This window comes from Colletotrichum karsti (genome assembly GCF_011947395.1).
Source record: "Colletotrichum karsti strain CkLH20 chromosome Unknown Scaffold21, whole genome shotgun sequence".
In the NCBI taxonomy this organism is placed as follows: Eukaryota; Fungi; Ascomycota; class Sordariomycetes; order Glomerellales; family Glomerellaceae; genus Colletotrichum; species Colletotrichum karsti.
In genome coordinates, this window is record NW_024065921.1 from 305,650 (window position 1) to 328,452 (window position 22,803).

Genomic DNA, 22,803 nt, shown 5'->3' on the forward strand with positions numbered 1-22,803 from the left:
CAACTCAACGGACCACTCCCCGCGCGCCTGTCGCGCCGACTGATTCTTACCAACCGCCCGGTCGCCCAGGTCCGATTGATACTACTGCAGGTCCGATCCGCTAATCCCGTGGGAAGGGGTCTTCTTTGACAGGGCCTTCGGGCTAGAGGTTTTAAAACCTGCCTTTCTTTTTTTAGGGAAGGGTCCCCGAAATGGACAGCCCGATGGATGGGTCCGGAGGATCGTCGTCGGCGCCGGAGTCGACGCCGACGGCCACCGCGACGACACCCGGGGCTGCCTCCGCCTCGACGACGGTGGTGGGCGGCGGCGCATCAACTGCGAGTACGGGTGGCGGCAGCGTTAATGCTTCGACGACTGTGGTTTCCAGGCGGTCGCATCCCAAGTCCAGGACGGGGTGCAGGACGTGTAAAAATCGAAAAATCAAGGTGAGTTTCGAGTATCGGGTGTGCTGGGTGAGATCGGGCGGATGAGACACTCATCTCATTCAACTTATGACATCTCATGAGGGCGCTCACCCACACGTCTACACGTTGTCTCTCTCTTATGAACCGTCGCACAAACTCGGACTAACACGTACCCCCTTAGTGCGACGAACACAAACCCTCATGCCGGAACTGCATCAAGCACGCCGTCCCGTGCGACTTTCTGCAATCTCAACGCCACGGCTCGTCCTCGTCAGTCCCCAGGTCACCGGGTGGCACGCAGACGCCGGGCCCGAGCAACGGCACGCACGGAGGCATCCCGAGCTTCGGCGGGGGCGGCGGCCTGGACGACCTCTCGCTGAACCTGGTGGACCTGGAGCTCATGCACAACTTCACGACCTTCGCGTACACGACATTGTCGACGGACGCCGTCGTGAGGCAGATGTGGAAGGTGCCCGTTGTCCGCCTCGCGCTGGAGTGCGACTACGTCATGCGTGCCCTGCTCTCCGTCTCGGCGCTGCACCTCGCGCACCACAGGCCGGAGCGCAGGGACTTCTTCATCAGTAGGGCCCTGACGTATCACCAGATGGCTAGCCGAACGGCCATGGGCCTGATGGGTGCTCTGGATGGCGAAAATTGCGAGAAGCTTTACCTCTTTTCCGTCCTTACAATCTTCTTTGGTACGCCCCGTTTCCCCTTAGACCCCCCTAATTCTTCATCCTCGCAATAACCGTAAACTAACACAAACATAAGCACTCGCGTGCCCTCGCAAATCCTCAGACTCCCTAATCATGGGCGAGTCCTCCTTCCCGGACTGGATGTTCCTCCTCCGCGGCACGCGCGGTCTCCTCAAGATCCTCGACCCGCGCTCCTACACGGGTCCCTTACTGCCCATGTTCACCCACGGCCGCGAGCGCTACATGCACACGCGCGACGACTCCAAGGTCCAATCGGACCTCCTCGCCGACCTCCAGCGCCTCGTCAACAAGACCTGTGCGGACCCGGAGCTGCTGCCGACGTACAACCGCGCCATCGACGAGCTACGGCGCACGCTGAGCATCTTCCTCTGGGACGGCGGGCGCGGCATGGACATCACGGACGCGTTTGTCTGGAAGTACCTCATGGCGGAGGAATTTCTTCCGCTCCTCAAGAGCCCCGGGGCCACGCAGGAGGCGGTGGCCATATTCTCGCACTTTTGTATCCTGCTCAAGAGACTGGAGAATGAGTGGTGGCTGCAAGGGTGGGCCACGCATCTCATCTCGAGGGCGTGGGCGCTGCTGGATCAGGATCATCGGTTGTGGATCCAGTGGCCTATCGAGGAGCTTGGGTGGGTGCCGCCGTAATTTGGAGCGGGTTGTACGATAATGGAAGGGAAACGGGCGTACGTGTATGATATGTGCGTGTAAGGGGAGGAATGATGGGATTGTGCATACTGGTTTCACGGCACCAAGGCATTGTTCAACAGTAGGCTATTCTGAGCTGTTTGAGAAGTTGCGTATTTAATGTCGGGGGTCATTCTCAAGGATATCAGACTTCGATTTCACATATTCATCTGCAGTCCTTCGTCATCGGGACATCAACTTCATTACATCCTCCGCCGCATTCTTAACGGCAGCGGACCAGGCCAAAGATTAAAAGCCTCCTCGTGCGTCATCTCAAACCCCTCATCCACGAAACTGAACTCGTACCTCCGCACCAGGCTCGCGAGAAGCATCGTCTGCTCGATGTACGTGATGTTCCTCCCGATACACCCGCGCGCCCCGGCGCTGAAGGGCATAAAGGACGCCTGCGCGTCCTTGCCGCCCTCCGCCAGCCACCTCTCGGGCCGGTACGTCTCCGGATCCGGGAAGAGCTCCGGGTTCCTGTGGGCCGTGTAGATGGGCACGGCGACGACGGTGCCGCCCTCGATCCGGTGGCCGTCGATGGTGAGGCCCTCGGGGGGCGTCACGCGGTGGAGGCCGGCGCAGACGGGGGGCAGGAGGCGGAGGGACTCGTCGAGGCAGGCGCGGAGGTAGGGGAGGTTCTTGACGCTGGCGTGCGTGGCGACGAGGTCGTCTTGGAGGGCTGCGTTGGCGTCTATCTCGTGCCTGAGTTTGGACAGGGTGGTTGGGTTCTTGAGGAGGAAGTACATGACGTGGGTTAGTGCGATGGCCGTGGTGTCTGATCCGGCGTCCACTGAGGGGGTCAGTTTATGTACGTAGTGAGTTGAAGAGGGGGCTTACGCAGCGTTGCCATGTCGCCTTCGATCTCGGCGGTGTCTAGGTTTCGTGCTCGGCCTGATTTGTCCTGGAGGAGGCACGTAGCTAGATCGTCCACCTCGTCTCCTCGATCATACATGTGGACGCGCTGTCGAACGAGGTGCGAGAGCAAGTCATTGAAGTCCTCTCCGACTTTCCACCCTGAACGGAAGAATCCCGGTACGCTCTGCAAGACGAGCTTCAACACGCCGAACCAAGACGACCACACAATCATCGACGTAGCTCTCCTCGGCGCGTGAAGACCCTCGACGAAAGGCACCCTCTTCTCCCCGCCGTCAGGCATCGGGACTCCAACAAGATCATCACCCCTCTCGAGACATCCCAACCTCTGGCTCAAGGCGATATCGACGATAGCCTCGACCGTGAACAAATTCGCCCACCTCCGAAAATCCACAACACCGCCGCCACCGCCGTCACCATCTTCACAGACCCCGTCGAACCGGCCCAGCAGCCTCCGGACCTTATCCGCGACCTTGTCCTCCCAGTCCTCGAGGTTCCGCGTCGCGAAGGCGTGCGAGAGGATCCGGCGCTTGGCGGCGTGGGTCGGTTTGTCGATGACCTCGATGAGGCCCGGGTGCGGGGTCTGGATGTTGTCGTAGGAGCCGCCCTTGGTGCACGGGGTCGAGTGGCCGTAGATGGCGCGGATGGCGGCGGGGGAGGAGAAGGAGAGCGTGTTCGGGCCGAGGCGGAGGACGGGGGAGTGGGTGTGGGAGGCGTGGATTGCTTTAGAGCGGAAGCCGGCGTAGCGGAGGAGGATTAGGGGGATGTTTGTGAGGCCGGAGAGGGGGGAGAGGGGTGGGAAGCGGCGGAGGTTTTTGGTGTCGAGGAGGTATGTAAGGAGGGGTTCAAGGAGAACCAGCAGGAGAGCTGAGATGATAACGTTGATCATCATGATGAATACTGTCTAGAGTGAAGACTAATGGTTCTTGACCTGGATCAAGGGCAGGCAATTTGTTTAATTGTTTTTATACTTGTTTGAGCGTACATATTTGAAGTGCTTGCTTCTCGGTTCATCTTCACTGGTCTCATGATGATAGGCATTACTTTTAATACTTCAAGTAGAAGGTAGGCCCGTCATGACAGAGATTTGTAACATTTGGTGGTGGCTTCAACCACGATCGCACCCCGTGTAAGTCGGATCGGACAGATGTTCTGGATTAGGAAATCCGCTGATGGCGTGGCGCCGTCATGCATCCCGCCCCGATTGGAAAATCAGTCCGCCTACCCCAAACGGCAACTCTTCCCGCTACCCACAAAAGTAATAGACCCCGACATATCCCACAACTCCTCTGCCTTTCCTCGTCATTCCCACGTCCATCTGTGTCTCACCCCGTCCAGACCAGAGATGGTAGTCTTCAAACAATACACCCCGGTCGGAAACGCACGACCTCCGGCCTCGAGGTTGTGGATGTTCCCTCGAGCTTGGTACGTTGGTCTAAAAGCGTATAAGTTCATCTTCTGACGTATGCTGCAGCCATAGATGTCGTTCACTTCATAAGAAATGTAGTTCAACCCTCGCGACCAGCTCGTGATTCATGATGTCATGTCTAATCACCGCCGAGTACTTCTCTCAAGCATCGGCGACTGACTACTCCCAGGCGACTTTCGTAAAAGAAACCAGACCTGTTCGAATTGCAAAGCAGGTGGTGCACAGTGTCGAGGCGGGGGTAGCAGTGAGCTTCAGATCCGATTCAGCGAACTGAGCCACTCTCCAGCCGAAGCTGCAGATTCGAGTGTATCGAGTATAAGCTCTTCCAAATCCCGGAAGGAGCCAGATGGGGTAACTCCATCTGCAATACCAAACAAAGCTCACCAACTCGACATACCTTCAGAGCCATCGTTGCTTGCCCACCAGCCACTTCATGTCGCTGGATCATCCGAACAGGGGATAGAACCGAGCTCATCCCCACTGCCTCACAACGAGGCCAAGCTTGTGAAGCACTTTTTCACCGTCCTGATTCCTTGGGTAGGTCTACCACGTTCCATAATGTGGAAGAATGATGATGCCTGACAGGCTCATAGTTTGACTATTGCTGGGCGTCTGCGCCTTTTAAATCCTACATCAAAGATGCACTGCGCCGAGATCAAGGGATTTTGTATGCAGTTATGGCGGTTTCAGCCAGATACCTAGAAGCCGTCGGCTCCGACGACTTTGACTCGAACGAGTACGAGCGAAGATGTCTCGGTATTCTGATTCCCATGCTGAATGATAAGAACACGACGGAACCACACGATGATGGTCTCCTTGTGTCGGCGTTGCTACTGAGACTCCTCGACGAGATGACCGGTGAGTCTGATCTCACAACCCACTGGAAACGATCTTCTGACTTTCAACTATAGACCCTGCAGAAAGCCACCTGATAATCAGGCACACTGTGTCAGCGCCGCTCCTATTGCGAATGAGGCAACGTAGCACAAGACATACCGAGCTCAGCAACGCAGCAATGACGATAGTCCTCAGACAGGAGATCCTCGTTGCCAATATGGTCAAAAGACCCGTTGAGCTTCTGGGTCGTGACTGTGATATAGATGACGGACTGGGTTCTGCAACCGATGTCATGTGGGCGCATAGGATGACGGCGCACGCAGCTCGAGTCACCAACTACGCATACGGCAGCGAGCCTCGAACCCTGGATGCGTGGGATCTCCTCTGGCGGTATCTAGAGGATTGGGACAGCGCAAAGCCAATTGCTTTCGAGCCGCTGAACGAAACCAGCACGGAAAGTCACGTAGGATCTTTTCCGGCTCTCTATTACTTGTCAGACTGCGCAGTCAGCGGTCGACAGTACTTGGAGATCTGCAAGATCATTCTCCTGGCTCATGATCCGCGGACGCCCAGCCTAGGCTTGGGGAGGTTGAGCTATCTGAGGGCCCAGGAAGAGAAGATTCGGAACGCGGTTCGTACTATCTGCGGTATTTGGTTGTCCAACCAGGAGTACGTTCCAGCCCGAGTTCTGGCGGGACTCGCGATTGGTATGACTGGGGAGCTGTTCACTGAGGTTAATGAGACTTCGCGGTTGTTGGAGATCCTGTTGGAGGCTGAGAGGCATGTTGGATGGCCGTGTCTCAAGGTCAGCCCTGGCTTACGGAGGTTTTGGGGTCTGGAAGACGCTACGACGGGTTGATTCCTCATGAGGACAGCATTCTATGCTTGCTTGTGACTTGAAACTGCGCTGCGAGACTGAAGCTTTTCTATTCAAACTCATAAGCAAACAGCGGGATGTCAACTCTAATGTCCGCCTCATTTCAATTTACTTTTTCACTTTAAAGATACCACTTCCAATGAGAGAGATAGAAACGACATCAACAGCGGTATTAGCATTTCTCATAAGACTTCAAATGGATCTACTATGTTCCTTTATGGTGAACGAACACCAACGACAGTCAACCATTCGCGGAAGGTCGGCAATGATATCGGGCTCATTCGTAGCTCGCAGAATTGGCGCCTCTGCACTTCCGATTGGTGTCACTGCAGAGGACCCTACGACCCGCACCCTGTAAGATGCACTGCCATCCAATGTTGACTTAATCCAAGATGGCGCTTACCGCACCTCCAACATCTCCACAGCAAATGAAAGTACGACACGCTGACCCTCCAGATGCAGGAAGAAGCAGGCTGGCAGCTGCGCTACCCACGAAGCCTGTGGGTTGCCTTCTCTCAAATGGAAGAATTCGATTCTGCCTGGATCTGCCATCTTCTTTCCGCCAGCCTTCTCCTCCTCATCTCCAGTCCCCGCACCGAAGCACACGCCATACGGAGCAGCTTTCTCAACATCCAAGAATCGAGCTTGATTCCCTCGTGTGAAGGGCCAAACCTCCAGAGATTGAAAACTGATCTCGCAACATTCGATTAAGCAGGAAAAATGTCCGGCTTAGAACCCTTGGCAGCTCTGGGTCTGGCATGCAACATCCTGCAGATCGTGGAGGTCGGTCGGCAGACCATTCAACTCGCCAAAGTCGTCTACGACAATCGCTCGCTTGACCCGACCCTCGAGGACCGTACGTCTTCCTTACAGAAGATTTCGACTGATATCAAGAATGTCAACGTACCGCAAAGATGGCCAGAACTGCAGAGAGTGGTGGACGTGTGCTTTGCTGCTGCGAGAGAACTACAAGAGAAGGTCGACTTCCTGCTTCGCAACGCGAAGCCAGGGAGTCGGCTTTCAGCAATGAAGATTGCGGCCAAGGCCAATAGGCACAAAGGCCGATTGGACAGTCTACGAAAGAAGCTCGATGACGCTGAGAAGACGATGCAGACTGGCCTGCTAGCCAGCCTCTGGTAAGTTCGGATTCATGCTTGAATATCTATTCTTCCCAGGAGAGAAAAATTCTGACAAATCGTGCGCATCAGGCAGCATGTCAACGCATCCCAGCTAGATCTCAACACACTCAACAACGATGTGAGGCGTTTTGTGGACAAGTACCGCAAAAACCTCGAGTCCACAGAAAACGCGATACGTGAAGAGGGCCAGAGCACAAGAGAACACATTTTAGCTGCCTCCACCGTGATCCAAAGCCGGATGCAATTCCATACCGGCATCCAAGCAAGTGAAGCTGAGCATGAACGTCTGCTGCGCAGCTTCAAATACAAGGAGGTCAATGAACGGCGAAATGCTGTAAAAACGGCTTTTGGCGAGACGTTCCAGTGGATTTTCTCTGAAGAACTTCCTCCAAGTTATCATAGTCGTCGGTACAGTGAACCCCAGAAGTCTGAGTGGCATAGCTTTGGCAACTGGCTCCAGTCGACGGACAGCATGTACTGGATCTCTGGCAAGCCTGGATCGGGAAAGTCAACACTGATCAAGTACATTCTAACTGAACCGCAAACGATGAAGCAACTTAAGACGTGGAGGCCTAATTCGGTGCTGATCTCGCACTTCTTTTGGAAACCTGGGTCTCCTGCGCAGAGGAACCTCAAAGGCTTTCTTTGCTCGCTAATGTTTCAACTACTATCTGAACATCCTAAACCAGGCTTGATGGATAATATTCTCTTGTCCCTGCCAGGGACTCGTCTCAAAGACACGAACTCGGACTGGTCAATTGAAGAGCTGGAGGTGGTCTGCTCTGAGTTCGTGAACGCCTTTGGACAACCTATATGCCTGCTTCTCGATGGTCTTGACGAATACGTAGACTCCGAGAATGACATTGACGGGATTTTCGACCTTCTCGACCGCCTAAAAAATCTCGGGGCGGGCGACATGAAAATCTGCATTTCAAGTCGACCGGAACCTCTTCTGAAAAATCGACTGGAGATATATCCCCAACTCCGGCTACAAGACCTGACTTGGAAGGATTTGCATTCCTATGCCGAATCCCATGTCAAGTTCTCACCTTCACCTTCGCTGGTTAACTCACTGGTGGAGAAGGCAGGAGGCGTGTTTTTGTGGCTCTGTCTAGCCATCAAAAACATCAATAAAGGCTATATGCTTGGCGACAGAGACCCCAAGCTTATCCAGAGCCGAATTGACAGCCTATCCGAGAGTCTTAGCACCTTGTACCAAGACATGTGGAAGAGAGCAACCGACGAGAACCCACAGGAATATCGCCAGATTGCTGCACTGTATTTCAAGCTTGTACTTGGCCGCGAAAGTGAAGTACCTTGGATTCGCGATGGAAACCCGGACACATTCGACATTATGCTCGCTTCAACATTGTTTGCAGACCAGATTTTGCAAGTGGGCGTGAATGACCAAATGCTCGCCTCCGTCCCTGTCGATTCCTTACTCCAACAGTATCAAGAGACTGAGAGAAAAATAGCAGTCTATTGTGCTGGTCTTCTTGAGTTGGGTGGGAGTCAATCTATGGCTACCTCTGGTCCCAGTTGGTCCATAAGATGTCGGCATGGTCAAGAATATTCGCAGCTGTTGGAACACGTTTCACAGCTTAAGTCTTGGAATTTTATTCATCGAACGGCGTATGACTTCCTTCTTGATACAGCAGAGGGACAAAGAATCTTAGGGTATGAGTCTACATCTACATTCTCTATCTCTATTCAAATCATCAAGTCGAGACTGGCCAAGTGCCGACTGTTTGTGATGGTTCGCGACACCTCCTATGGTCTACTGGGCCATCTCAAGTCACCAACGGACGTCAAGGATGTTGAAGAACTTCTGTGGAATTTGCAAGAAAGCATGAAAGAGTCTGACGAGTGGATCCAAGAAGAATTTGATCAGCTACTCTTCTCCTGCGAGCGACTTTGTGATGCAGGAGTATTGCGATTGGATTCTTTCAACAAGAGTATCTGTGATGACGGGCGTTTCTACAGAATTCTTGCACGCAGCTGGGATGCAGACAAGCATTATCCAATAGATCGGGTCTCAGCTTCTAAATTTCTTTCAAAAGCCTGCGGGTGGGACGACAATGAAGAGTTTGTGCAAACTCTCCTGAGGCAAGGTGCTGACCCCAACTGCAAGGTTCTGTCGCCTTTTATTCCTGGGTTTGTCATGTCGTTGGAGTCACCTTTTACAGCCTGTCTGCAGAGAATGGTAGTCGCTAAAGAATGGGGTTGGACCATGATCACGAGGTTGAAGGCCACGCTGGAGCTCATCTCCCATGGAGCCAATCTTGGGGAACGCCTCGGGATAGTCTTCGATCTCGAGGATGTCGAGGATGTCGAGAATGTCGAGGACGTCGAGGATGGCCATATGCCATGGCTCAGATTGTCGCCATTGTCGTGTCTCGATCCAGGCCTTTTTCAAAAATGGCGGCGACCTGAGGGTTACTCCCGCTGTTTCGGTGTTGCGGTGTTACCTGCGTACACTGCTCTCGAAATTATAAAACAGACGAGCCGCGACAGAGTACGCCGAATGGATGTCGACGATGAAGATCAATTATCCAATCTGCTGCGCCAATTTGAAGACGAAGTTGGTATCCACGACGAGGATGAAGACGCCCACAGTATCCTCCTCTGCAAGCCGCCTTTCGCGTTCAATTATCAGAGGAAACCGTCTAATTTCCAGGCGTGGAGCGGAGAATATTTTGAATTCCCAGCGCATGAGTCCCCGAAGCGTCTCATCGGCGAGTTATTGGTCGGTCATCGCGATATTGAAGGGCCTGAAGCGATTTCTCTTTACGAGTCATGCTCGAAGGAAGCTATTAAAGGAGAAGGACATATATTGCAACGGCTTCGGAAGCTAGGACTGATCATGTAGTCTGGGAAGACGTCCGGTTCGGAAATGCTGGAAGCTAAGCTCGTAAAATAATTGTATTTTGTTGTTGTCATGAGGCACGAAGCACTACCCTACATCTGGGTAACAGACTGTGGATCGACCACTCCCACCAGCCTTGATGACGTTCAAACACATGAACCTTCTTTCCGGAGTTGAATAACAAAAGAAATCATTCAACTCATACCGAGGTTTGCGGAGTGAACGTCAAGGGTACATCGGGAGGGCTCTGAGCAATGATGTCCTGTACAATCGGTCCCACAGTGGCGTCGATGGCAACATCGGGAGGTACCCAACCGAGCTCAACAGGGAGCCGCTCGTTTCCTGCAAGCCAAATGTGAGCCAAGGTCATCGCAAGGAGCATTCGTGTTTCAAGGACTCACTGAAGAAGTATTCCAGGAACGACCTGTTCGCGATCGGGTTGTCAGGGCGGCCGAAGATGACCAGCAACATGGCGTTCTCGCCCACAATGACTGGGATCTGAGCCTGGGTGATGTTGAAAGTCGGGTTGATTCGACTCATGTCAAGGGCGTGACGGGCTCGAGCATTTGCTATCATAGAGATATTGATGGCTTGTTCGTCTCCAAAGTAGCTGACGAAGTTGTCGAATGTCCCCTTGTCAAATGAGTTCGTAGGGTCGAAGACGGCGTCGCGGCGAGAGAGGCTGCCGTCGTGCTCGATGATGTTGTGTGTATGCATCATTTGGAAGTCGAAGAACTATTATTGAAACAACATTAGTACCCGAATGAAAGAGCAAAGACGATTCTTTGGTATCAGGGGGACGGGCGACTCACCGTGGCGTTCGGGATGGGGTTGACCTGGAGAGCGTTTTCGAAGATGTTGATAGCTCGTACCTCGGCAATATTCAGTCCATCTCCGAGGCCCTTGATGAGAATCTCGCGCGTCATGTTTCGGCCGTCGCGGGGAACGAAGCCGTGGTTCGCCATGGTGTTCATCACCGGGCAGGGAGAGCGCACTTTGTTGGGACAATGTCAGTAGGTCCACGGTCTACAATGTCAACGAGGAGACATACGATCATTCGGACCGGGAGGCTTCCACATGAAGTGCTGCGGCTTGAGCCGGTTGGTATCATTTCCTGCCTTTGATGTAGGTGGTCGGAATGAATGTCCAACACCGGTGTTCGCGAAGTGAGGGAAGCCATAGGCAATGGGGGCTAATCCCATGACGAGGAGCGAAGAGATTTGCATTCTGAAGTTGAGTTGTGTGAAATTCCAAAAGAGCGGATACCAAAGAGAGTCTTTCAAAGGGCGTAGTAGATGAAGCGACTTGTTGAGATGGATTTACACAGCATCTGGCAACCTTGTGGAACAGAAACGTCTCTTTTATAGCATCGAGGAACTGCCTCCTTATCCACCACCGTGTCGTCCATGACCTCTATCATCCAGGCAAATGTCGCTGAAGAATGGTTTAAGGCTGCGCATGTTGGAATTGCCCTCTTGGCTTAATTCCAGTATGTGGTTTTGTGGATGAAGCCATCATAAGCCACTGATCCGTGCGACTGCGAAAACGAGAACGAGGCTCAACGACAGCGATAACCACCCTTATATCGACATCATCAAGAACCCGCTGATCAATGCATTCGTAAAGGAGCAGCCGCTATTGGCTCTTCGCAGTCTCGATACCTCACAAGAAGGCTCGTTATCGTACAGCGGCTTCTCGGGACTCTTTCTCGGAGAATTTGGCACGTTTCTCCCGTCTCCTTGCTGGCCGAAGTCAATTCATCGCAGATCCACTTTCACCCATCCGCTTCCGCAGCATGAGTAGAGATTGTGTGCAGACACAAATGTGTGTCACATCTAGATGCGGCAAACGTGACCGTGACTCAACTCGACGGCGGGGCGTTCATCCCATCGGAAAGAAGAAATGTCACTGCGGGGAGCCGCGATCTTCGAGAGTTCGGGTACGACGGAGTGCAGATGTTTGTGCCTGAGCAGGGGTGTTCTCCCACCGCCTGTTTCAAACCTCGAATGTAAGCAGGCCTTATTGTCATCTCATTCCCCTCTCACGCCGAGTCCGCTTTAATTTTTTCCACTGCTTCGTATGAAGGTGCAGAGGGACAAATGGATTTGCCAGCTCACCGCGAACACGTGGCACACCGCCCCTACCAAAAAAAGGCAATGGCACTGCCAACAAGATTTCCCTCAGCCGAGCCGCATCCTTCGAGAAGCTGCGGCCGCCCCTCCACTCCGTGGAAGGAATTGTCGAAAATCGATGCACTTTAAAAAGGAGCCAGATCCTGGAAGCATGGTTGCCCAGGACAATGTTGCTGACGTCCTGCGGATAATAATCGAAATCAAGTTCAAGTTCGGGCGATCAGTTCGGGCGGTCACGTGCGGATAAGAAGCTCCGTCCTATCGATAAACTCCACAACTGCCCGCTGTGGGTCCAGCACGACGGCGCCAAGGGCGACCCGGTTACCCCGCGCAACCACGCTGCAGGTCCGGTCTGGTCAGCGAACAAGCTGATGAGCTCACAGACAGGGCAAACCCACTCTCGTTTCTTGGAGAAATCTAGTCTCTCGTTACTACCTTAGTGACAGGTCTTCGGGTTCATCCTGAAGATTTTCTTTGTCCCAAACCTCTCGATTTTGAGAGAGAGAGAGAGAGAACAAGCAGGGCGCAAGTTCCTCTACTTCGTGACACACATCAACACACCGAATTTCCCCCACTTACAGTCCGGCCGGCTCACTGACCGACTTTCGGGAAACCCTCCCCAAGACAAACGCATTCCTCGGGGGGTTTTCTTTTGAAAGTTGAGTCGGCCACCATCGAGACATCGAAAACCAACTTCCGCATTCCTCACCAACCACCGCAACCGACTGAAGGACTCCTTCACCCGTCGTCGCCATCATGGCGCCGGCAGAAGGGTTCTCGGCGCCGGGCGTCGCTACCTACGACTCCAACACCATGACGGTCGGCGACGGAACCTGGGATTTCGAGAAGAACACTTTTCTGTTGCCCAACCTTCAAGGTCTCAATTTTGAGACGATGCAATACAATGGTGAGTATTCATGAGTGGCGACCTCGTCGAATAATTCGACTAACACTGACTTTCTCAGGCATGGGGAATCGCTTCTCGACGGTCGCTCAATACCACACTCTCATTCTCGCTCATGGCGTCATGGGCGCCATAGTCTTCCTTTTCATCGTTCCGATATCCATCCTGATGGCTCGATTCTATACCGCGAAACCCGGCTACGCCATACCCTATCATGCGCAACTACAGATCCTCGGAGCGCTGATGCTCGTCGCCGTCTTTACCCTGGGCTGGTTCGCCGTCGGCCCTGAACGAAGTTGGACCAACCCACATCACGCGATCGGCTTGGCTATCTTCATCATGTTCCTCCTCCAGATCATCGGCGGCCGGCTTGTTAGGAACATCAAGGGACGCTCGCTCAGGAAGATGTTTCATCGATGGAGCGGACGGCTCATCGCTCTTCTCGGTATCATCCAGGTTCCTCTCGGATTGACACTCTACGGCTCGCCCAAGTACACCTTTATCCTCTACTCTCTCTGGATGACCTTTTTGCTCTTGCTCTACTTCATCCTCAGTTACCGAGCTGAGGGCGATGACCGTGGCCGGGAGACTTACATCAGTGGAGGTCGCTCTGAAGGACCGAGCGGCGTCTCATACGACTCCGAGTACTACAGCGATGTCCGCACGGAGAAGTCCAAGGGTCACAAGTGGGTGGCGCCTCTGGCAGCCGGCGCCACCATTGCCGCGTTGTTCAGTCGCAAGAAGAACAAGGAGAGGGAGAAGGAACTCAGCCGGGATAGATCACGATCAAGGAGCCGCAGCCGCGGACCAGAGGTCATCGGCTCCAGACGGGAATCAGTGAGCTATCTTCCTTCGCGCAGAGGTTCCGCTAGCTACTTTGAGGACGAGAAGTACACCGAAGTTGATTCACGCCGCGATGATAAGAAGAAAGGGGGCGGCTTCATGCAGTCCCTCTTTGGTGTTGGTGCTGGCCTCGGCGCTGGTAAGTTGCTATCCAACATGATGAAGAAGAAGGAGAAGAATCGACCCCACGACGAGGAATACTCCGCTGTCTCGACCGAAACCCCAAGACGTCGCCCCAGCAGAAACTACCCGGCCGCGAGCGAGTTCACCGACTACACCGACTGGACCGAAGATACCCCTCCGCCCCGGCGCGGGCCCCGCGATGGGTCCATCCTCCCTCCACCCGGAAACCCGGTAATGGCCGCCCAGGCTCTGAGCGCCGCCGAATCACGCACCAACCGACCTCAAAACGCCAGAACTCGATCCCAGTACAGTTTCGAAGACTCCGAGTACTCGTCCTACGTCAGCCCCTCCAGACGACCGGAAGCCGCACCCGCCGGCCCCGCAGGTGGGGCCGGGAAGGGTATTCTCGCCGGACTGGGCCTGGGATGGTTCGCGAAAAAGCTGGCCGACCGCAAGAACAAACGCGCTGAGGAGCAGAGGATCAGGGAGGAAGAAGACATGAGATCGGGCGTCACGGATTCCAGATACACAGGCGACGGCTTCTCATCCCCGTCTCGCGACAGACGCTCTCGCCGCGCCAGCGGCCGCCCGCCTAGACCTCCCATGTCCGCCCTGAGCACAGAGATTACCGAGCTGACCGAGTCCTCCGAACTCGAGTCGCGACCTCCCGGAACAGGCTACGGAAGAGGACCACCCATGCCGCCCTTCTCCGCCGGCCCACCTCCGAGAACACCCCCGGGAGCCGGCTACCCCGACTCCGTCAGCATGCCATCGATGCCCCCAGACCCGCACGGCATCCTCAACCGCGGTTCCGAGTCAGACGTGTACGGCTCACCCAGCAGCCGTCCCCGCCGCCGCGACTCTTCCAGCCGCAGGAGGGCCGGCGAAGAAGCCGCAGCCGCAGCCGTCGCATCAGCCAGCGTCCTCGCGGCCAAGGAAGAGTCCCGTCGCCGCACGGAATCAGAGCGCATGGGCGCCTCCCCCTCGGCCCCCGTGAGCGTCAAAGTCAGAGTCCACGACGATAAGGACAGGAACGTCACCCTGCGGAGACTAACCGAGGAGGAAGCCGCCGCCTCGAGGCGCGACCACAGGAGAAGACGCGGGTCGATGAGCAGTCTATCCGGGACGGACGCGGGCGGCAGCGGACGCCGATACCGCCGCGACTCGAGCCAGAGACGGGCGGAAGCGGCAGCCGAGCGCATGGCCGAGGCGGGCGACACCCTCTCGCCGCCGAACCCGGCCTTCGCCGCCGGCCGCAAACCCAAGGACTCGGCGTACTACTCGGGCCCCGCCGGAAACCAGCCGGCCGCGAGCGCCACCGTCTCTAGCATCGGCAGCGAGCACACCCACGGCACCTGGTCCCAGCTGAGCCCGTCCCCCGCGGCCCCCGCCGGACCGAACCCCACGGGATCGGCGGCCGCGGACAACCGGCGCAGGAGGAGGCAGGAGCGCAGACGGAGCAGCGCGAGCCAGCGCCCGACGGGCATAGACATGTACGACTAGAGCGCCTTATGACCGGGACGCAATAGACGCCTCGACTGCTACGTCTCCTCCTCTTCCTGGGTCATGAAATTGTGTTTCTGGAACCAGACGACAAGAAACATAAAGAAGAGATTGCATTGGGTCGGCCCAAATAGGACCCGAAAGGAGTTAACGGTGGGATTTCTGTTTTTGCCTTCACTTTATTTTCTTGATGAGAGTTGTAGCATGTCGCAACGATTCCCACACGCTCTCACGAGTTTTCATGGAACGAAAGCAAGCCTGTATGTGTTGATTTTGTGTGTATGTAGAAATGACACGAGACATCTCTTCTACTAAGGACTGATGAATTGTACGAAATGAAGGCACAAGTTATGCTATGGGTAATTGATTTGAATTGGAAAAGCTCCGACGAGTTATGTCCCGAAGAAAAACAATGTGATTGATGACTTTGAATTCGTGATGCTATGTCGTATTGGCTGCGCGCCTGGTCATTCTAAGCAGGCAGTCCTGCTTTTTCTCGGTATAATGGTCTACATGTCACATTCTAAGTATCGTTGGAGGGCCCGGCTTGGTCATACTTGAACCTTCGTCATAAAAATCAAACCCAAAGAAAAAAAGTGGCAGAGCCCTTCCGCCATCCATATTGCCCATGTGTCCCGTCCGGCCCATAAACTCCTTGCATGTTTCCAGTTGACCCGATCCAATTTCAGGGGTATCCCTTTTGTCCCCTTGCTTCCCAACGCCAAATGAGTGAAATGAGCACGGTAGCTAGTACTCGGCACCTCCAAAACTCTTATTTCTCGTGAGGGTGGCCCGCTTGATGCTCACGCGTGGGAGCTGCTCGTAGCTCTTGGTACGCGAGTATGAAGTTCCCGGGCGGCTGCCCGCGCCGGTGTTGTCACCCTCTTCTGCCGAGATCATGGCGTCCGCTGGCATCGTGGAGCTCTCCTTGATGGCGGCCACAAAGAATGACGATACTAGCACGGCGATTCCACCGAGGGCCAGGACGATGGCCATCGAGTGGTCCCCTGGCGTGCCGCGGGGCTTTTGCCAGATGCGGAAGATGATACTCGAGCCAACGGTCGCGATGATCTGAGGCGCGGCGATGGCCATGTTGTGAATGCCGAGAATGACTCCGGCTTGGTCTGTCTCCTCGCCGTCGCCGAGGTCGGATTTGTTGGAGTCGGCGATCGAGTTGAGAGAGGGCGAAGCCGGTCCATCGGCGCCCCTGTTAGGGCTTGCGTGTCGCTGCCTGGCAGCGCGAATCGTTGCGTCTCGACGACTGATCTCGGCGCTGATGATGGCCCACGGAGCCCAAAGGGTCATGGCCCAAGTAATGCCAACCAATCCGATCAGCGCGGTGGCTGCCTCGACAGTTCGAACAACGACGGTGCAGAACATCGCTCCCGCGAAGAGCCACAGCGAGGCAAACCAGGCTCGCTTAAGCGTGAAGCCTGGAATTTGAAGCTTATCCAAGAAAGAGGGCTTCAAGTCGTCGAATTCGCTTGAGGAGGCATCTGACTCGTCGAATACGACGGGGTGACTATCATAGGTAGGGGCAATAAAGAATGGGAGAAAAACATTGGTAGCCAAACTGACGATCGAGTTGATGAGCAGAGCAAAAGTTCCGACTCTGGTCGCTCGCTCGTAGAGTCTGTCAAGCTCCTCGGGGCTCATGTGAGGATTTTGCTCCAAGTAGGGCTCGACGTAAATCTCACCAATGTAAGAAGAGGTGTAGAAAAGGAGGGGGAAGAAGCCGATCCACGCGCAAAATTGTACCTGACAGACTCTCTTGATCTGAGGCGGCAGACGCTTGATGGAAGTGAAGATCTTGCCGAAGAACGACATGACACCGGCCTTGCTCTGCGATGGCGGGCCTTCAAGACGAGGGTCTCGCTCGCGAATCAATGTCGTGCTGACGACGATGGTCGTGCTCAAAGCGATGCTGGCTATGGCGCACAAGACCTTGAATTGGGTGTCGCCCAGAAACCAGACGTATTTGGGCAAATCAACGTAGCCGGCGATGTATCCTACAATGTTGCCAAAACCGGTGATGCGACTTGCCATGGCATTGGCAGCCTCCTGTTGGTGCGCTGGGGCGCAATCGACGATGAAGGCTCGAATGGCGGCCTGGACGGTGTTGATGGCGAAATCGAGCACGTAGATCCCGACCACAGCCACTACGATAATTGAGTTCTTGACTCCTTGAGACTCTGGGTCAGCGCCGAAGAGGCCCAAAAAGCCGCCCACAATTTCCCTCGTCCAGGCCAAGAACATCAAGGATATGATGGTCGCGATGGCTCCGCCGAGCATGAACGGTTTCCGCTTGCCCCACGGGAGCCGGCAGTTGTCGCTAAGCATGCCGACGTAGGGCTGGACCAGAGTCCCGGTAAGCGGACCTGCGATCCACACCAAGGCCATCAGCGACTTGCTGAGTCCCAGTGAGAGCAAGTATGGCGATCCATTGGACAGTTCGACGGACCAGGCGATTTGCAAACCGCCGATGCTGATCGTCAGCAGGATCAAATACCAGACGCTCTTGGTCTGTTGTAAGTCATCCTGCTCCTCCATGACCGTGTTACCACCGTTGGAGCCATCGTCTTCGCTTGTTGGGGACAAGAGCGGTGAGCGTTCGGTGGCGATTCGGTTGTCCCGGGAGGCGTTTCGATCAGTGCTACCAGAGAGAGTTCGATTCTGGGCGCCGTTTGTCTTGGACGGCGAATTGCTCTGGTCGATGTTGGGCAAAGGTCGGCCCCGCCTTGGGGATTGAGCTTTCGAAGTCATATTGGAATGAGGCCAAGCAGTTGAATCGATCCAGGTTGGCGATGTCGGATTAAGCCCACTAGCGGGCGGTGAGGAAATGTCGTTTCAAGTCGGATGCTCGTCTCGAGTTCAGGGCACAGGTCGGTGGGTTTGTTGACAGCCCTAGTCAGCGAAGAAGCGACGAAAGAGTATTTAAACAGAGGCTACGATGACTCGCAGCAATGCAAAAACGGGCGGAGGTGGCCAAGTCAGGCAGAAAGACGCGGTGCTGTCACGCGGTCAAGTAGGAGGATGCCACGAGACCCCGAGCGCGGGCTGGCTGGTACGGAGTGATTCGATTTCTGACGATGACAGTTCGCGCAGCAAGACTTTGCGTCATTCGCTGGATGCAAACTGCGCCCTGGCTGAATGACCAACTAAAAAATGCAGGTCGGTTCCTGATTCGAGCCCGGGTAATGCAGTTGAGCCGGTCGAGGACGAATGAAAGGCGGTACCGCAGATCGAGATGGTGTGTTAGGGTTGCGCCAGAATGTATGCCACAGGGGGAACCGGATGGGTAAAGCTGGAGACTTGACAGCAGCGGATGACGGGAGAGCGGCAGCCAGAACCGTCGTCGGGTTCGTCTGGCACTGGCGGAATCCGATGTACGTAGTAAGGGGTGGGAGGGCGGAGTGCAGCTGAATGGTGCGAAGCCGAGGGAGTTCCGTGATGCAGCTGTTGGGACGGTCTGAAGGGTGTGTGATCCGCCGAGAGCGTGGCAGGCGCGCGACCCTAGAGCAGGTTAGGTCGGTCGGATATACACGTGTGGACGGTGCGAGTGTCGGTTGATTACGACGAGACACGAGACCCTGAGTTTGGGGAGAAGAGGAGGGGGAAAACGTTGGTATTTATTTGCTGGGTGATTGAGTGGTGGAAATGATGGAAGCTTCCACGGCCGAGAACGCGGGAGTTCCAGGAGTGGCTTGTTAGGGGAACAAAAAGCTGGTCACGATGGCATCGCACAGCGACTCAGCCAGTGAAGAGCACCCTGTTTGCGAACTCCCGTCTCCAGGGTACCCCCGCAATAAGGTACGTCATGGCCGTAGCTCCTTCTGCCGCCCCATTAGCTGCTTCTATTTTCCACAGCTAATATGGCACATGGTATTACAGCATCTGAACAACACAATGTGCGCCGTCTTGGAAAAGAGTTGAATAACAGAAGCGTTCCCTGGTTCCATATTTACGTACTTTTATCATCTCATACCCACGTAAGCCTCGTGTGCGCTGCATCAGGAAATCTTCAAGCAGGTACGGTAGGACACAATCTCACGTTTATCATCAGTCAGAGTCGCTTTGTGTGGGAGAACAGGAGCGCCCCCGGCTGACGGTGCCATCCACCCGGCTACTGATCCTCACGAGCATCTGGTCAAGTGTTACCCCAGCTGCCCAACAGTACACCCAACCGAGCCGTGAGTGTCAGATCTTGCCGGCAGTGCGCCATCCTCGACACCCTCAAACGGCGGTGTCCTTCACCTCTTCTCTCTGCTTCCGCCGGGGAAAAACTGGGGACGACTTCAGCTGCACCGGGCCCAGAGTTGCCCGCAGTCTAGACCAGATGGGGCATGGGGAAGGCACGTGCCATGTCAGGATGAAGTCATGCTTCCACTCGGCTAGACTCGGTTCGTGGTATGTAATAATACATAAATGAGAATACCCGATAATGTCTAATCCAACTTTACCTCTGAATCCGATGCCTTATCGTCCAGACGAACGGGAGAACGACCCCCGTCGTTGCATCAGTGTCCCACATCCCGTCTAACCATATTTGGGAGCTTCAAGTGCTGGGTTCACAGTACCGGGTACTTCGAGATCTGCGCTTGGCGGTCGACTTTCCCCCAACAGGCACTGACAGTTGCCCGTCCCCGATTGTAACTCTACCACCCCGCCGAGGCTTCGCAAGCAAAACCACCAGTTAAACGTCCGTCAGCCAATCACCGGATGGTGTCAGAGCCACCGCAGTGCATTGTCGCAGCCTACGAGAAGTGGCTGGCTCCCGTCCTGCTGCACCTGCATGGTCCTGTGGACACCTCTGCGAATGCTATCTCGAATTTGAAAACTGGCGACATCGACAGCTCCCTTCCCTCCCGTCGCCAGTTCACGAAACACCAGCGATCGACTCTCCAGGAGACCTTGCGGCGCCCGACGAGCTGGCCTGTTCATGATCGTCATCCGCGCCCCTCGGAGCTCACGTGCGAGCCGCCGGTCTGCCTGCTTTCCACTCGATTCAGGATCTTACTCTGTTACCAACCCTTGAACGTCGCAAAAGCCGCAGAAACTGCGCTCCTCTATCATGTTTTCAGCATCAGATGTCGCGGGCGCGGCCCTGCATCTAGTTCGTATGCGATTTCAATCCCTCAATAGGATTGAATAGAATGCGAAAGCTAACAAATCTGTGCTAGGACGTGCCACCGAAGAAGGCGATCCCGAAAGTACGCTGCCCATACCATTTCTTCCCCCGCGCTCTCGCCGACTGCGACTGACCGTATAACCCAGGTTCAGATGGCTCGCAGAAGGAAATTTTCGCCGCATGGGCGCTGTTCATTTCCATCATGTTGCTCATCATTGCTTTCCTGACGAGCTACTTCCTCCAAGAACGGAAGATTGAAGCTGTCCACGAGACTGTCATTTCCATCTTTGCGGGTACGTCGCTTTCACTCTGTGGTTCGAAATCGTAATATCTGACACCGGTAATTAGGAATGACTGTTGGTCTTCTCCTTCTCGTGACCTCCGGCGACTCGATCCGAAACCTCATCAGCTTCGATTACCAAATCTTTTTCAACCTGCTACTACCACCGATTATCCTCGCGTCAGGATACGAACTACATCAAGCCAACTTCTTTCGGAACATGGGCACGATTCTGACCTTCGCTTTCGCCGGAACTTTTCTGTCAGCCGTCGTTATTGGCCTGATCCTATGGCTCTACGCCTTGACCGGCGTCGAGTCCATAAGCATGTCCTTCGTCGATGCCATCTCTGTGGGAGCAACTCTGTCCGCTACCGATCCCGTCACCATCTTGGCCATCTTCAACTCATACAAGGTCGACCCGAAGCTCTACACCATCATCTTTGGCGAGTCGATTCTGAACGACGCCATTGCCATTGTTATCTTCGAAACAGCGCAGAAGTACAAGAAAGGCGATGCTTCTAAGTTGGGTGTCCTGAGCTTCTTCGAGGGTATCGGCATTTTCTTGATCGTCTTCTTCGGCAGCTTGCTGATTGGCGTACTCGTTGGTGTTCTGACCGCACTGCTTCTGAAGCTCACTTATATCCGCCGATACCCAAAGACGGAGAGTTGCTTGGTGGTTTTGATTGCATATGCGACGTACTTCTTTTCGCACGGCATACACATGTCAGGTAAGAACACCCGTCTGACAGAAGATTTCATGAGCTAATGTATCTCAGGTATTGTGTCTTTGCTATTCTGCGGCATCACACTGAAGCACTATGCCTACTTCAACATGTCAAGGCGAACTCAGCTCACGACGAAGTTCATCTTCCAAATCCTCGCCCAGCTGTCAGAGAATTTCATCTTCATCTACCTCGGTCTCGCCCTCTTCACGGATAACGCTCTGCAGTTCCGTCCCCTGCTCATCATTATTACCGTTGCAGCAGTCTGCGCCGCCCGCTGGGTGGCGGTGTTCCCTCTTTCTCGCGCCATCAACTGGGTCATTCGTTACAGGGCGCAACGGAGAGGCGGAGATGTCAGCGACGAGCTCCCGTACAATTACCAGGCCATGCTTTTCTGGGCTGGTCTGCGTGGAGCTGTCGGCGTGGCCCTTGCAGCTCTGCTCACCGGCGAGAACTCCTACGCTCTCAAGGCCACCGTTTTAGTCGTCGTAGTGCTCACTGTCATCATCTTCGGCGGCACGACTGCGCGCATGCTGGAGATCCTAGGAATTCGCACTGGCGTGGTCGACGAAATTGACAGCGATGACGAGTTTGACATTGAGTCGTTTGGAGGTAACTACTACAAGCGCTCCGGAAGCGGCATCGGCTTCATCCCCGGACGGCGAAACGGCAACATGTCTCTGGACAACATCGCCTCGCGCAACGGAGCCCGTCCGCCGGTGGGATCGGAGCGCGGTAGCTACGTCTCCGGCCACCGCTCGCCGAATCCGATCCTGCGGGGTACGAGCCTCAGCCGTAAGAACTCCGAGGCCGAGAGGGGCGACCTGCTGGGCCGCAGCGGCAACACGACGGACTCGGATCTGGGCAGCGACATCGACACGTCAGACCTCCCGCCCCCCGCCCGCCGGGACCCGCGGCGGACAAGCCCCTTGCTCACGCCCGGCGCGTCGAACTCTTCGACCACGCCCGCGATCCTCCAAGCCGAACCATCGCCAGCGGCCGTGGCACCGCACGTCTCCGCGACGTCTGCCATCAGACAACTGTTCAGCGCAGAGGACCCGGCGGGTCTGTTCAGGCAATTGGACGAAGACTTCATCAAGCCGACATTACTCCTCGACGGCGGTCACAGCAACAACAACAACCACCGTGGGAACGGTTCAGGCCCTGCCTAAGGGCTTGCAGCTCCGCATGTGTAGCGGTCTCGTATTCATGTTTACAAATGTCACGGGGGTGTTGTATTTGTGTCGTCTCCCTCTTCAGGAGACCGGTTCTGTGTGCGCATCCCTAGCGGTACCGGGATGTTGGGCATCAATCGGCGTTCAAGGCGTAGTTATAGAGCA

General features: G+C 55.0%; 8 protein-coding genes across 8 annotated transcripts; 5 read left to right on the forward strand and 3 right to left on the reverse strand.

The window, feature by feature from the left end:
- Window positions 1-203: 203 nt before the first annotated feature.
- CkaCkLH20_06927 (C6 zinc finger protein) lies at window positions 204-1,765 on the forward strand (the record flags this gene model as incomplete). The annotated part of the gene is made up of 3 exons (XM_038889644.1): window positions 204-425; window positions 586-1,102; window positions 1,176-1,765. 3 exons carry the CDS (start codon window positions 204-206, stop codon window positions 1,763-1,765), a joined length of 1,329 nt encoding a protein of 442 aa, XP_038745007.1.
- A 242-nt stretch (window positions 1,766-2,007) lies between these two features.
- On the reverse strand, window positions 2,008-3,572 carry CkaCkLH20_06928 (cytochrome P450; the record flags this gene model as incomplete). Its single annotated transcript, XM_038889645.1, has 2 exons — window positions 2,008-2,597; window positions 2,645-3,572. The coding sequence occupies 2 exons, from the start codon at window positions 3,570-3,572 to the stop codon at window positions 2,008-2,010; spliced, it is 1,518 nt and encodes a 505-aa protein (XP_038745008.1).
- A 1,214-nt stretch (window positions 3,573-4,786) lies between these two features.
- On the forward strand, window positions 4,787-5,805 carry CkaCkLH20_06929 (uncharacterized protein; the record flags this gene model as incomplete). The annotated part of the gene is made up of 2 exons (XM_038889646.1): window positions 4,787-4,967; window positions 5,021-5,805. 2 exons carry the CDS (start codon window positions 4,787-4,789, stop codon window positions 5,803-5,805), a joined length of 966 nt encoding a protein of 321 aa, XP_038745009.1.
- Window positions 5,806-6,543: 738 nt separating this feature from the next.
- CkaCkLH20_06930 (uncharacterized protein) lies at window positions 6,544-6,963 on the forward strand (the record flags this gene model as incomplete). The annotated part of the gene is made up of 1 exon (XM_038889647.1): window positions 6,544-6,963. One exon carries the CDS (start codon window positions 6,544-6,546, stop codon window positions 6,961-6,963), a length of 420 nt encoding a protein of 139 aa, XP_038745010.1.
- A 2,172-nt stretch (window positions 6,964-9,135) lies between these two features.
- Window positions 9,136-11,054, reverse strand: CkaCkLH20_06931 (uncharacterized protein; the record flags this gene model as incomplete). Its single annotated transcript, XM_038889648.1, has 5 exons — window positions 9,136-9,369; window positions 10,034-10,170; window positions 10,230-10,563; window positions 10,641-10,822; window positions 10,880-11,054. 5 exons carry the CDS (start codon window positions 11,052-11,054, stop codon window positions 9,136-9,138), a joined length of 1,062 nt encoding a protein of 353 aa, XP_038745011.1.
- A 1,662-nt stretch (window positions 11,055-12,716) lies between these two features.
- CkaCkLH20_06932 (uncharacterized protein) lies at window positions 12,717-15,333 on the forward strand (the record flags this gene model as incomplete). The annotated part of the gene is made up of 2 exons (XM_038889649.1): window positions 12,717-12,867; window positions 12,926-15,333. The coding sequence occupies 2 exons, from the start codon at window positions 12,717-12,719 to the stop codon at window positions 15,331-15,333; spliced, it is 2,559 nt and encodes an 852-aa protein (XP_038745012.1).
- Window positions 15,334-16,080: 747 nt separating this feature from the next.
- CkaCkLH20_06933 (general alpha-glucoside permease) lies at window positions 16,081-18,096 on the reverse strand (the record flags this gene model as incomplete). The annotated part of the gene is made up of 1 exon (XM_038889650.1): window positions 16,081-18,096. One exon carries the CDS (start codon window positions 18,094-18,096, stop codon window positions 16,081-16,083), a length of 2,016 nt encoding a protein of 671 aa, XP_038745013.1.
- Window positions 18,097-20,052: 1,956 nt separating this feature from the next.
- On the forward strand, window positions 20,053-22,635 carry CkaCkLH20_06934 (sodium/hydrogen exchanger 3; the record flags this gene model as incomplete). Its single annotated transcript, XM_038889651.1, has 6 exons — window positions 20,053-20,316; window positions 20,381-20,450; window positions 20,514-20,543; window positions 20,608-20,754; window positions 20,810-21,469; window positions 21,518-22,635. 6 exons carry the CDS (start codon window positions 20,053-20,055, stop codon window positions 22,633-22,635), a joined length of 2,289 nt encoding a protein of 762 aa, XP_038745014.1.
- Between the last annotated feature and the right edge of the window lie 168 nt (window positions 22,636-22,803).